This window comes from Heterodontus francisci, chromosome 37, assembly GCF_036365525.1.
Source record: "Heterodontus francisci isolate sHetFra1 chromosome 37, sHetFra1.hap1, whole genome shotgun sequence".
NCBI lineage: Eukaryota > Metazoa > Chordata > Chondrichthyes > Heterodontiformes > Heterodontidae > Heterodontus > Heterodontus francisci.
Window position 1 is genome coordinate 29,585,228 of NC_090407.1, and position 14,958 is coordinate 29,600,185.

General features: G+C 44.2%; 1 protein-coding gene across 1 annotated transcript in view; it reads right to left on the minus strand.

Annotated features, from left to right (window-relative positions):
- LOC137352221 (rho guanine nucleotide exchange factor 10-like protein) overlaps positions 1 to 14,958 on the minus strand; it is a 186,081-nt gene that overhangs the window by 126,136 nt on the left and 44,987 nt on the right. The window contains exons 3-5 of the mRNA XM_068017450.1: positions 8,078 to 8,215; positions 5,341 to 5,664; positions 1,710 to 1,737 (exon numbers count right to left, since the gene is read on the minus strand). Coding sequence (XP_067873551.1) covers positions 1,710 to 1,737; positions 5,341 to 5,664; positions 8,078 to 8,215 — 490 coding nt within the window. The remainder of the gene's footprint in view (positions 1 to 1,709; positions 1,738 to 5,340; positions 5,665 to 8,077; positions 8,216 to 14,958) is intronic.

Genomic DNA, 14,958 nt, shown 5'->3' on the forward strand with positions numbered 1-14,958 from the left:
TGTTTCAGGCCAATGGCCTTTCATCAGAACAACGTTAAGTACTGGATTTGCCAACCTGGTTCAACGAAGAGTTCAATGCAGGAGGGCATGCCAGGAGCAGCACCAGGCATACCTAAAAATAAGGCATCAGCCTTGTGAAGCTATAAAATAGGACTACTTGTATGCCAAACAGCAGAAGCAGCCATGCAACGGACAGAGCTATGTGATTCCACAACCAACGGATCAGATCTAAGCTCTGCAGCCCTGCCACATCCAGTAGTGAATGGTGGTGGACAATTAAACAACTGACAGAAGGAGGAGGCTCCACAAACATCCCCATCCTCAATGATGGGGGAGCCCAGCACATCAGTACAAAGGCTAAGGTTGAAGCATTTGCATCCATCTTCAGCCAGAAATGCTGAGCGGATGATCTTCTCCTGAGGTTCCCAGCATCATGGATGTCAGTATTCAGCCAATCTGATTCACTCTACGTGATATCAAGCAACGGCTGAAGACACTGGATACTACAAAGGCTAAGGGCCTGACAACATTCCAGCAATAGTACTGAAAACCTGTGCTCAGAACTAGCATGCCCCTAGCCAAGCTGTTCCACTACAGCTAAAACACTGGCATCTACCCGGCAATGTGGAAAATTGCCCAGATATGTCCTGTGCACAAAAAGCAGGACAAATCCAACCCAGTCAATTACCACCTTATCGGTCTAAACTCGATCATCAGCAAAGTGATAGAAGGGGTCGTCAACAGTGCTATCAAGCAGCACTTGCTCAGCAATAACCTGCTCACTGACGCTCAGTTTGGGTTCTGCCATGGCCACTCAGCTCCTGACCTCATTACAGCCTCGGTAAAAATATGGACAAAAGAGCTGAACTTGAGGTGAGGTGAGAGTGACTGCCCTTGACATCAAGGCAGCATTTGACCGAGTATGGCATCAAGGAGTCCGAGCAAAACTGGAGTCCATGAGAATCGAGGGAAAATTCTCCACTGGTTGGAGTCATACCTAGCACAAAGGAAGATGGTTGTGGTTATCAGCATTGACCGGAAGCATAAATGGTCTTGCCATATCAACACTGTGGTTACAAAAACAGGGTAAACTCTAATGAGTGACTCATGTCATGATCCTTCAAAGTCCTTCCACCATCTACAAGGCATAGGTCAGGAGTGTGACGAAACACATCACTCATCTGATGGGTGCAGATGCAACGTCACTCAAGAAACTCAGCACCATCCAGCATAGAACAAATTCACTTGAAATTCACCCTCACCCCTATAGCCCCCTCCATCCCCTGCATCACTGGTACTATCTACAGGATGCACTGCCATAACACACCAACAATACACCTCCCTATCCCATGGCCTCCATCACCATAAAGTACAACAGCACCAATGTCAAACGAACACCGTCACTTCCAAGTTCTCCTCCAGGTCACACAGCACCCTGATCCTTCATTGTTGCTGGGTTACTATCCTGGAATTCCCTACCTAATACCATTGTAGAAACACCATCGCCAACAAAGAAAGGCACCTTTCAGGGTAATTAAGGATAGACAATGAATGCGGCATTACCAGCATTGTTCACAGCAGAGAACAAATAATAAAAACAATTGAACTTTCCCCTGGTTTAGCAAAGCAAAAACCAGCCGTTCTACTTAAATTTTCAAATAATTCCATTGAATATAAGAGACTGACAAACATAATAGTGAAAGACTCACCCTGAACCAGAGGCTATGGCAGCAGATTCTGAAATAAAAAATGAGAAAAATTAAAGATTGCTATAAGTATAGTTTTCCATCTTATTAATTTATTTTTTTCTAAATCTAGCCTTCCAACTACTAGCTCCTGAATGTGCTGACTTATGTTGGTTACCATTCCATGGATGCTAGCTATCCTTGCGTATTCTCCCGGTGTAATTTTTCATGCGTAAACCTCAACAGCGGATTGCCACAGCTTATTCAACCATGCAAGGCATCACAATATAGCCTGGCATTGTCCATTTCCGAGAGAGATTGGGAACAAAACATTGACTGATTTTATGTCGCTCTCCACCATTGCTGACAGCCACTAATTCAGGACAAGGTTCAGATCGAATCTGGTCCTTCCTGATGTGTATCACTTAGTTAAACACGGAGCAATACATTTCCCAATGTGGTTGTTGAGAAGCTCAAGAGTAGTTCAATACAACATGCTCCCCTAAAATGAATAACTAATTCTCTTTACACAGAATTGTCATATGTATGTATTATAGCCTAAATAAAAAGGGGATGATTCCATGATCCAGCACTGCCCGTAGGGAACAGCAATCACAGCGAGTGTATCTTGGAGAGATTGGGACACACAGCCCAGAAACTTTCTGTCATTCATTTTCATGAATGGAGAATCATGGGCTGCATTCCTGTGACTTCCCGAGATGCACTCCCTGTGAGCGCCACTCCAAACTGGGAGTTCTCGATTCCAGAATTACCCGTAATGTGCTTTATTACAAATAGACCAATTAAATTACACAATTCAATGTTGGATTTTATATTTGCAAATTAATGCAACTGTGTTCTTTGTGAATTTTGCTCTGACGTTCTGGAGAAAAATCTGTGAATGGTGCAGGAAGTTTAAAAGTATCGACCTTTCACCTTTGTGACCAGACTTTGATTCTAGCCCAACCAATGAGATGAATGTTTCCTCACTGTCACAATTGTAAAAGGTCCAATAGGACAAGAGATTGGAGCATGTCAGCCCACTTCTTAGTAGGCGACAGCATAATACTGCCAATAAGCTTTTATAAATGAGCAATCTGATTCTGTAAATGGCAATTAGGTTGTGTATTAGTAACCTGGGGTGTATATGCCATGAATGTACTCTCCCTCCTTGCTTGCTGGGAAACAAAAGAACTCAGAAAATGAGGGGCAAATTCTACTGAAGGCCCATGCATAGTGTGGTGAGATACTAAGCCATGCAGATATTAACGATTGAGGTTTGATCTGCAATCTGTGTTGATGTAGCTGATTTCAACTATAGCTGCAGTTGGTGTGCTATAATTGGCCTCAGTACCCTTAAGTTAGAGATGGAAAAATGTCCGAGCGTTCTTGCTCCTGATTGCTGTTCAGTGATCCTTGCTGAAAACGGAGTGTGTGTATACAAGGGCACATAACCTTAAAATCAGAGCCAGGCCACTCATGAGAGAAATTAGGAAACACTTCTTCATGCAAAGGCTGGTAACAGTGTGGAATGCTCTTCCTCAAAAAGTAGTAGAATGCCAACTCAATTAATAATTCTAAATCTGAGATCAATAGATTTTTGCTATCCAAGGGTATTAAAGGACATGGAGCCATGGCAGGTGGAGTTCAGATACAGACCAGCCATGAGCTCATTGAATGGAGGAACAGGGTCGAGGGGCTGAATGGCCTACTCCTGCTTCCACATTCCTGCCAATAGATATTGGGTGAACATAGAAACAAGATCAGTCACCATTCTTAGGCCGGTCAGTCTGTCCTCGGTGGTGCGTAAATTGTTAGAATATATTCTGAGGGACAGGATAAACTGCCACTTAGAAAGGGACTAATTAATCAGGGATAGCATGGATTTGTTAAGGGAAGGTCATGTCTTACTAACTTAATTGAGTTTTTTGAGGAAGTAACAAGGAGGATTGATGAGGGTAGTGCAGTGCAAGTGGTCTACATGGATTTTAGTAAGGCATTTGACAAGGTCCCACATGGCAGACTGGTCAGTAAAATGAAAGCCCATAGGATACAGGGGAATGTGGCAGGTTAGATCCAGAATTGGCTCAGGGACAGGAAACAAAGGGGAGTAGTTGACAGATATTTTTGTGAATGGAAAGCTGTTTCCAGTGGTGTTGCACAGGACTGAGTGTTGGATCCCTTGCTGTTTGTGGTATATATTAATGATTTGGACTTAAATGTGGGAGGCATGATTGGGAAATTTGCTGATGACACAAAAATTGGCCGTGTAGTTGATAGTGAAGAGGAAAGCTGTAGATCCAGAAAGATATCAATGGTTTGGTTGAGCAGGTGGAAAAGTGGCAAATGGAATTCAATCCAGATAAGTGTGAGGTAATGCATTTAGAGAGGGCAAATAAAGAGAGGGAATACACAATAAATGGGAGGATATTGAGAGGGGTAGAAGAAGTGAGAGACCTTGGAGTGTATGTCCACAGGTCCCTGAAGGTGGCAGGACAGGTAGATAGAGTGGTGAAGAAGGCATATGGAATGCTTTCTTTTATTGGCCGAGGTATAGAATTCAAAAGCAGGGATATAATGCAGGAATTGTATAAAACGCTGGTTAGGCCACAGTTGGAGTATTGCATACAGTTCTGGTCACCACATTTCAGAAAGGACATAATTGCTCTGGAGAGAGTACAGAGGAGATTTACAAGAATGTTGTCAGGGCTTGAAAGTTGCAGCTACGAGGAAAGATTGGATAGGCTAGGGTTGTTTTCCTTAGGACAGAGGATGCTGAGGGATGACTTAATTGAGGTGTACAAAATTATGAGGGGCCTAGATAGAGTAGACAGGAAGGACCCGTTTCCCCTAGTGGAGGGGTCAATTACCAGGGGGCACAGATTTAAGGTGATTGGTAGAAGGATTTGAGGGGACATTAGGAAAAACATTTTCACCCGAAGGGTGATGGGTGGCTGGAATTCACTGCCAGGCATGGTGGTGGAGGCAGAAACCCTCAATTCATTTAAAAGGTACCTGGACCTGCACCTGAAGTGCTGTAACCTGCAAGGCTATGGACCAGGTGCTCGAAGGTGGGATTAGATTGGGTGGCTAGTTTTTCTGGCCTGCACAGACACAACGGGCAGAATGGCCTCCTTCTGCGCCATAATTTTTTATGATTCTATGGTTCTTGGATTCCCTCGCTCAAACACGATGAAAGATTATTTGGAAGCGATACAGAGGGCTTCGAGTGCTTGTGGAAAAACACTCCAGCAAGAGGCTAAACCTTTTAAGAATGGGACAGGGAAGAAAACTGATGGGTAAACAACAAATGGAGGAATGAGAAAAGCCCCTTCATCCCGTTGTGCCCACTTCCTTCACAGGTTAAACACACTGTCCCCAACTTTCTGAATTCCCTGAATAACCATATGTAAGATGTTCAAACCTGAAAATATTCTTTCAAACTTCTTCCTGACTCAAAAAAGGCAACGGTATGAAATATTCCAGTGGTCACAAAGAACAAGAACTCCAGAGCTTCAGAGAACATTTATCATACTTATTTTTCGAACATTGTTATTAATTGGGAAGTCCACATTGATAAATTAATCAGTACAAGTACAATTATTTTGTGTAGTTTGGATAGGATTTAGGAATGATCTGTTCCTCTCTTCCTTACCTGTGCTGGTTGAATGTACAATTGAATCCGTGGGAGACTGGGCATTATTCAAGTGAGATGTCGAGCTCAGAGTTTCTGTTGTGTGGGCTATGGAAGACGGGCTTGAGTTTGGTGGGACTGAATCCTGCACAGATTGGGGAGACTTTGCTGATTCAGACATTGCGTCAGCAGCCTGATTATCACTTGTGTTTTCTGGTGATAAGTTAAGTTCTGGCCCATTTCTGAAAGTGATGTCTTCTTCCTCTTCAGCCGGACTATCAAAATCAAACTCTTCCCCATATTCTTCATCTGAAGAGGACTCCAATTCTCCAGGCAATTGGCCATCTGTCAGGACAAAAAAACAGAACTCAAGTCACATTGACTGGATTTACAAGCAGTCCCTATTCAAAACTGTCTATAACGCCCCAGTGTGTGCAAAATTGATGAGGCTTTCGTAACGCTTCTGAAATCTTGGATGCCGTCCAAGAAACAGTTTGTAATTTGACAGGCATTCCATCAGTCAGCACTACCCTCCTATATCTCACTCACCATTGCAATATTTTTCCTCATTCTGACTTGCATTCTTTTTATGAAATCACGGAATGTAGGCGTTGTCAGAAAAAAGAGTGTTTATTGCCCATCCCTAATTGCCCTTGAGAATGTGGCGGTGAGCTGCCTTCTTGATAAAGGAGTGGCATGCGAGGCAATGTCAGAAGGGAGTTGAGAATCAACCACATTGGAGTCAGATGGCCAAACCAGGTAAGGACGGCAGATTTCCTTCCCTAAAGGACATTAGTGAACTAGATGTTCTTTTTTAAAAACAACAATCCAGTAGTTATATGGTCACATTACTAATATCAATTTTTATTTGAGATTTATTCAATTAACTGGATTTAAATGCCCCAGCTACCGTGGTGAGATTTGAGATCATTAGTCCCAGCTTCTGAATTACTCGTCCTATAACATAACCACTATGCTCCTGTTCCCAATTCTTACTACCACGATTATTGTTCCTTTGAATATTGGTTTTACTCTTCCTAAGATGTACTATACTACAGCGTTTGATCTCCCTATCTTGCAATCAAAACTCATTGTGCCTACTCATTCCTTCCTGGAATCTCAAAACTCTAATCACCTCTGATGTACATCTTACAATCAGAAGGTTTTTTAATGCAATCTTGGCTTTGTCCAACCACTCCCCTTGGGATTACCTCATCCTTTAACTCTTGGTGGTGTTCTGCACTTTGGGCCGCAGCTTTTCATCAAATCAAAGAATTGTAGCAATACTGGTTTCACATGTCAGTGGAGCACATTGGTACTTCAGTGTACTGGCTCTAAGATTACACATTCGGGGCTAGACTGTCCTCTCCTTCGGCAAAGCAATCGGGCGGGACTTCCGCCTGCACATGACACCATCCGAAACACGTACATTTTACTGGAGAGGACCTTATTTGATATGCATAGTGGTTTTCAGTGACTTTTCTACCCTTACGTGGTTTATTGCCACTGGGTTGAAGGGAAATGTGGTGTTACTGTAACATTTAAGAGATTGCAGCTGCTTCAAGAGATAGAAGCAGTTGGCGTTGAAGGAGATCAAGCATGAGCAAGCACTGGTCTGAAATGGCAGAAGGAGGACCAGTATCAGTGTCTACAGCTACAGCAAGAGTCCCCAGATGTTCAGGTGCTTCTGCTCGAAGAAATGAGGGCATGGAGAGAGTGGCTTTTTGACGTCCAAGAGGGGAAGTCTCAGAAGAGGGTGGTACAGGTAATATGGAGGAAGGTGGCTCAGACAGAGAGTTAATGCAACCTCACCTAATTAATGAACAGCAGTACTGAAAAACTTTAATGATCTCAAAAGGCTGACTAAGATAAATTAAACCATGAGATCCCATGCGCATCCTGTAAGAATTCTGGAGGCATGACTCAACTCCATACCAGCTACGTCCTCACAATGCAACAGACAAGATGAAAGTTACAGTTATATTCGCAAGGCTCCCCACATGCACTCCTTTTCCACTGTGCCTTGTCCCAAGGCCTGAGACCAAGGGTGGCAGTGTTTGGTTCAAAGAAGAAATTGTCATGCAGCCTCTCCTTGAATGCATCCTTACTGTGGAATGGCTGCAGACTCCTGGGTGAAATTAATCAGGTACTTCCATTCAAAGGGAACGGCTGCCTATAAAATCAGCAGCAAGGAAGTGCCATTTGAGGAGCAATGGCAGCCATCCAACAGCTTCGTGTGCACAAGGAGGAAGCGCGTTGGCTGCTCAGGGAAGCACTGACCTAATAGCCAGCCATCAATCATTGTCTGGCTTTCTACATGAAGAATGAGATTTGGGTAAGATACCGCAACCAACATCACTAAGAGAGATTATCTGGTCATGAAGACATTGCTATTTGTGGCAGCTTGGTGTGTGCAAATTAGCTGCTATATTTCCTACATTACAAAGGAGTACTTCATTGACTGCAAAGTGCTTTGGGAACTTGTGAGGTCATAAAAGGCAGTATATAAAGGCAAGTCTTGCTTTTCGTTCTTTGGAACACTCCTTCAACCTAAGGAACACCACACCCACAATTAGAACCTTCAAAGCAGATGAGGAATAATAGGGGGAGGAAGCAACATGTTACATAAAGAACACGGTTAGTTAAGATCTAAAGCCGAAGGATTTAACACTCATACTGAACCATCTCTCTTGATTATTTTTTCCTCTCCTAAAGTTTGTTTACTGTTCCTTTGTTGTCATTCGTGCCAGAGTTTTACCTGGTTGTGATTGTTGTTCCTCTTCGTTTAGCTGACTTTCACATGCAGATGCCTCATGGACTGCATTCTCTTCGTTCCTCACTGTTTGACCCACAGCTGTGCTAGACAGATGGAGTTCAATTTCCTCTCCCTTCTGATCTGAAAAGAAATAAACAGCTCGATTAAACCAGGAAAGAAAATGGGCAGCAATCAGTTACCATCAAGGACTGTTTGACTCAGTTATATTATTCTTATTAAACCTCATGCTGCAGTAATGCTCCACAGCTGCCACAACTCACTGATAGCTGAGCCAAAGAATAACTGAATGGCGCAGAGCATGTTACAAGGGACCTTTAATGACTAAGTGGCAAGCTGGCGCTGTGTGCCTTTGGTGAAGCTCGAGTACACCACATCAGGTAGTAACGATCAGGCAGTTTAAACAAAAGGGAACATCAGGTGGAAGAGCTGAGAAAATGACCAAATGACAAATAAAAAATTTCAAGAACCAAGGACAAAAATCCCATCAGCAAACTGCATGGGGCAAGCATCCAAAAGGGGGGCAGCAAGCACCTCTCTGTACCTGTGAGTGTCAGGCCATGATATGGTAGTGAGGTTATTTTGGAGGGAGATAAACTGTGCTCTTATCTGATGTGTTAAAGGCTTCTAAAACACAGGGGCCCACCTGGTACCTCCGCTAATGGCTATCATTTCATACTGCAGCCAAGACTTTCCTCAAAGCTGTGCCAGGTCTGCCACCACGACTTCACTGGAGGTGCATCAGAAATCCCATTTAAACAGGGTTTTTGACACACTTCTGGCAACGCTAACTGCAGCGGAGCAGGAGAAACTCCAAAGAAAAATTCCAGCCCAAATCTTTTTGATGAGATATTAAACAGAGGCCCCCGCCTGCTCTCTCAGCTGGATGTAAAGACCCACGGCACTATTGGAAGAAAAGCAGGGGAGATCTCCTGGCCAATATTTATCCATTATCCAACACCAAGAAAGCATAATACCTGGCCATTATCTCATTGCTGTTTGTGGGGCCTTACTGGTTGCAAACTGACTGCTACATTTCTCTATGCGACAACAACACTTGAAAAGTATTTTACTGGCTGAAAAGTGCTTTGGCATGTCCTGAGGTCATGGAAGATGCTACCTAAAAAAGTTTTTTCTTTCTAAGACAATCAATGCAGCATTCAGTTTTGGAGACAATATAAAAAGTATGAACTTGGCTTGAGAAGGGTCCAGAATTTAGCAGCGGGACTGGGTCCAAGTTTAAAGTGGATGTAAAATTAAAGCAGTTTTAAGTTTTACCTTGTAGAACCAAAGTGATTAAGGGGGGCATCCCCGAAGCATGTAAAATTATTACATCAAAGAATTTGCATTTATATGTATTTTTTTTTTTACAACATCTCTCTGAAATGTCTCAAAGTGCTAATAATGAATTACTTTATTTGGAAGTCTGTTGTTATGTGGCCATTTTGCACACAGCAAGGTCCCACAGAAAGCAATGGGGCGAATATCCAGTTAATGAGTAATTTCAACAAGCAAGACGATCCAGAGAAATTACAGTCAAATGAATATGGGTGAAAATTAAATTTAGAAGAGTTCTCTGGTAAACTTGTGTTAATGCATGGCTAGGATCCTTCACAACAGTGCAAGCAATGTGAAAGGTGGTCTTTGTGGAATGTCTGCCACCTGATGGTGAGTTGTAGAATTACAGAGCCTTTGCTGTGTAAAAAATACACACTTTTTGTGTATGTTCAACAGCATGCAGTGTACTGAACTATAGGTTCTTCTACACTTACTACTTTTTTTATTCCTCTAGGGGGCAGTGATCTCTGCGCACTACTTTGCATGGACGTGCAGAGCTCTACTGTGTAAACAGAGACCTAGGCCAGAATTTTACCCTTGGCAGATGGGAGCCGTCCACTGACTAAAATGTTGATCTGATCAGCAGTTTGTGGTTCCCAGGTCTTTAATTGGTTCGAGGTGGGACTTCCACCTCATTGAGGCAGGAAGTTCCGCCAAATGGAGCTGCCAGCCAATCAGAGGGCCAGCAGCTCTCTGTCCCAGCAGCGTCACTGGGACCGGTGGCCACTGCTAGGATTGCCAGCCAGCTTCCACAAGATGATGTCGGGGAGCCCCGAATCAAAGTAAGTTTTTGGTGCCTCGCCGGAGGTGATTCATCAGGCCCTAGCAAGGCAAACGTGGTCGATTGGGGAGGACGGGGGGCATATTGGGGGGGATGGAGGGCATTTTGTGTGCTGGAGGTGGTTGGGGCATCAGGGGCGGCCCTCCGTTGGGCACAGGGTGCCTGACCAGGAGGGTCCGCCCCCAGCCATCAGAGAGCTGTCTGCTTTTGTCGGGCGGCATCTCTCGGGCCTGGGCCGCCCAACCAAGCCACGGGTAAAATCCCCATGGTGGCGGGCGGAGGCCCTTAAGTGGCCGTTAACTGGCCACTTAAGCGCTTTGATTGGCCAGGGGGCGGGCCATTTTACACTGCCGCCAGCCTGTGTAAAGTGGCGGTGGAGATGGGAGCGGGTTAGGAAGGGCCTCCCGCTCCATTTTATGACCCCCGCCCCCCACCCCGCCACCTTCCCACTCTTTGCAGGGCACAGAATTCTGGCCCTGGAGTGTAAACATGTGGTTCCTGTTTCCCGTTTTCACTTCCGGAAACAGATGGCCTTAACTTGACAGAAGATTCATGGAGTGAGAGTCATAACAACACAGAAGGAGGCCATTTGGCCCATTGGGTCCATGTCAGCTCTCTGTAGAGCAATCCAGTCAGTCCCATTTCCCTCTCTATCCTTGTAGCCTCGCAAGTTCATTTCCCTCAAGTGCCCATGTAAATTCCTTTGGAAATCATTCATCGTGTCCACTTCCAGCACACTCGTAGGCAGCGAGTTCCAGCTCACTGTGTCAAAAAGTTCTTCCTCACATCCTCCCTGTATCTCTCACTCAAAACCTTAAGTCTGTGTGCCCTAGTCCTTGTACCATTAGCTAATGGGAACAGCTTTTCTTTGTCTACTTTATCTAAATCTGACAAAGTTCTGTCACTGTCTGGAGTGCAGCACCTCCTGTTGGCAAACAGATAAGGGCACTTTTGGGAAGTACAAACTCATTGGAGGGGTAGAATGTTGGCTTGAGGTCTGATGTTGGATTTGATGCTCATGAAAATTCATTTTGAAGCTTTACTATCTTAAAATCTCCACATCACAAGAAGAAAGTGAGGGGGGGGGGGTGGGGGAATGAGAATTCTGTTTTGAAAAATATAACTGACTTTTGCTGACTTGTTCACATTTTACTCATTTCTGGACATCCCATTTATAAACACAGTAATTGTCAAGCCTACAGCCCACTGTCATGGACAGAGACCAGGGTGTCGGGCAAGCGGATGGCCTTGATGGCCCGAATAGCCTCCTTTTGTGCTGTAACGATTCTATGACTATTACTGGTGGTATTTATTCATAGTGCAGCTACAAAAACTTAAGTAGAAAACTCTTTGCATTTGCAACATAGGTAAAATGCATCCTGTTCAGGCACAAACTCAACTGCATAACAGAAAGGGAGTTGCTGTGTCTATAGGGTCCATTTCAATAGGTAATTTGCAAAAAAGATATGAGCAAATAAAACAGTTTTCATCTGCATCAATAAAGGCCAGTGAAACAGTAGTCCTGAAAAATCTGTGGGCTGCAATCCTGTCAGTAGTGCTGTGATTGCATCCTCCAGCACTGACCCCAGCATAGATGGTAGGGTCATTAGGAGGGCAGATTTACATGAGCACAGTAGGTGTCCAAGCCACTATGAGCACTCACCAATCTCGTGCAGCCAGAGGTGTCAGCGCCTTCCTGTCATCAGTGCAGGGAGCAATCAGCGCCCTTCCTCGAGGCCCTATCGAGCTGCCCTATGCCTCTTATGGAGTAGAGGAGGATACTATTTTTAACAAACAAAAAAGGACTGACATGTCTTGCCTGGAGTCACTTAGTTACACCCATATGGATTTCAGCCTCCCAGTGTACCACCCTACAGTAATACATCAGGTGCCTTTTGAGCCAGCGAGGCATTAACTCCCAGTATATGGAGACCCCGATTAAACCCCCTCCTCATCCTGGCTACAGCCCTTCAGCATCAATGATTTTCCAGAGGTTTCCAGCATTGCTGGAGTTACGACACAAGTATGGTAGATCCCTGAGGTAAATTCGAGGCCACTGTCTCTAACCAGACACAGAAACCATCCACACAGGGTGTTTTTTAATTAAACATCAGCCATTAAGAACCGGTTTTGTGCAGGAGATGTGCTTTTATTTCACTCCTGTACTGTCAACTCCCTATATGGAAATCTCACACAGTTGACCTGCAACAGCAACAAAAAAACCATTATTTCCTGAGTCTCCCACTCTGCCTCCCAATTTAACACAACATAAAATTCACAATGTTCTGGGCTCAGTTCAGGGCAAAGCTTGAATTGTTTTTAAAGTAGAATCAAATCATCTATTTAGTTTCCCTTGGCTTGCAGGGTCACATTGGAGGCTGATTCAGAAAATTGAAAGCTGATCCACTCACACAGTGAAGAGCGGGCTCCGATTTTCACATTGGCATCCTGTGAGCTAGAGCAGGGCTACCCAACTCGAACCCGACGGGACCCGACGACATGTGTCGGGTTCGGGTCAGGTTGGGTCGGGTCACTCTTCCGGGTCCAGCATTCGGGCTCGGGTCAGGTCGGGTTGGACACAGTGACAGCAAGGCAGGAAACACTCCGCACTAGTCTGCAGTGAGCGATTCCATCCAAGGTAGAGCACAACCTCTTCAATAAAGTTGATTATATTCCGGTAGTCGGGTCGGGTGGGGTCGGTTCGGGCGCAGGAAAAAATGAAAGGACTCGGGCCGTGTCGGGCTCGGGTCAGATGTGGTTCTGTCAGGCTCCGGTCAGGTTTCATTTGCAGACCCGAGCAGGCCTTTACTGTGAGCCTGAGTGAGCTGAGGAAAAGGACAATAATATGAGTAAGTGGCACATGAGGCAGTTTGATATCGCACTCTCATAACCAGAATACAACGTAAAAGGACTTAATCCTACAAAGTTGGACCACATCTGCAGAAACCAGCCAACGATGTTAATCAACAGTAGAACTGGGAGTGGGTATTTGAAGACAGCCTCACTCCGGGTTGCTATAATACCATATAAGAAATTTAATATTTCAAAACATCACTCGGAGTTAAGTGCTGACGAGTCACAAAATAATGTGAAATATAACATGTAATGCCAAGATAATTTTATCGTAACTAGTAGCATGTCAAACCTATCTTCATACAACTCCAAGCGAGTATGAAACAGGGTGTAAAGCACATCACAACATCTTCAAGAGCCGCCCTGCCTGTAGGATAAGCTTGATTTGGCACAAAGATCACTCCGAATAGTTCTGCAATGTTGATACCTCAGCTCAACAAAAGATTAATTTATATTTAGCACCAGGTCAAACCTCTGAACCAAATTCAAAGTGTATTACACAGAATTTCATAGGATAGAAACAGGCCATTCAGCCCAACTGATCTAAACCAGTGTTTATACTCCACACCAGCCTCCTCCCACCTTACTTCATCTCACCCTATTAATGTATCCTTTCTTTTCTCCCTTCTGTACTTAGCTAGATTCCCCTTAAATGCATCAATGCTATTCACCTCAATCATTCCATGTGATAGGATATGGTACTTGCTAACAACTGTGCAGGCACCAGTTGCCTGTGCAAATGTGGCAGCCATGGGATGAATGGCCAATCAGCTTGTTTCAGGTGGTTCTGGCTTGAAGGTGTAATGTTGGCTAGGCCATTGAGGGAATATCCTGCTCTATTTCAAATTGTGCTATGTGTTTTTAACGTCCACCAGAGCCAGTAGATAAGCCCTTGCTTTAAAGTTTAATCCAGATGTTGGTACCTTTGATGATGCAGCGTTTCCTCAGTAAAGCGTTTATTTAAATTCTGAGCTCAAATTCCTTGAATAGACGAGCTCCAAGACCTTCTGGTCAACTAAGACAAGCTAACACAAAGCATGAAAGATCCAGGGAATTTGTGGTGGGTGATAGTCTGTTAATTGTGTTTCAATGGTTTGATTATATGCAGGTGAAGGGTGTTAATTGGGTTCTTAATCGAGCACATAAGCAGACACTTACGGAGACTGGGAAAGGATTTTGAATGAGGAGCTACATGTTTGTAATCCTTTTACTCTGCACAATAAATGTGAAACTGAGTAAATACAGGCTCCAGCATTATCCTTCCATAACCAGCTTTCTGGACATATGAATATACGAATTAGGAGAAGTAGGCCATTCAGCCCCTCTAGCCAGCTCCGCCATTCAATAAGATCTGTTTGTGTCTCGAATTCCACACTCCCATCTATTCCCCCCCCCATAACCTTTGATTCCCTTGCCTAACAAGAATCTATCTACCTCCGCCTTAAAATTATTCAATGACCCCGCCTCCACCACCTTCTGAGGCAGAGAGTTCCAAAGTCGCACAACCGTCAGAAAAAAAATTTCTCCTCATCTCTGTCCTAAAAGGGTGATCCCTAATTTTAAAACATTTCCCCCTAGTTCAGGACTCACCCACAAGAAACATCCTTTCCACATCCACCTTGTCAAGATCATTCAGGATCTTACATACTTCAATCAAGTCTCCCCTCACTCTTCTAAACTCCAGTGAAAACAAGCCCAGTCTGTCCAACCTTTCCTCATAAGACAACCCGCTCATTCCAGATAGCATCCAATAAACCTCCTCTGAACCGCCTCCAACACATTCGTATCCTTCCTTAAATAAGGAGACGAAAACTGCACACAGTATTCGAGATGTAGTCTGACCAATGCCCTGTATAACTGAAGCATTAACACCCTTACTTTTATTTTCAATTCC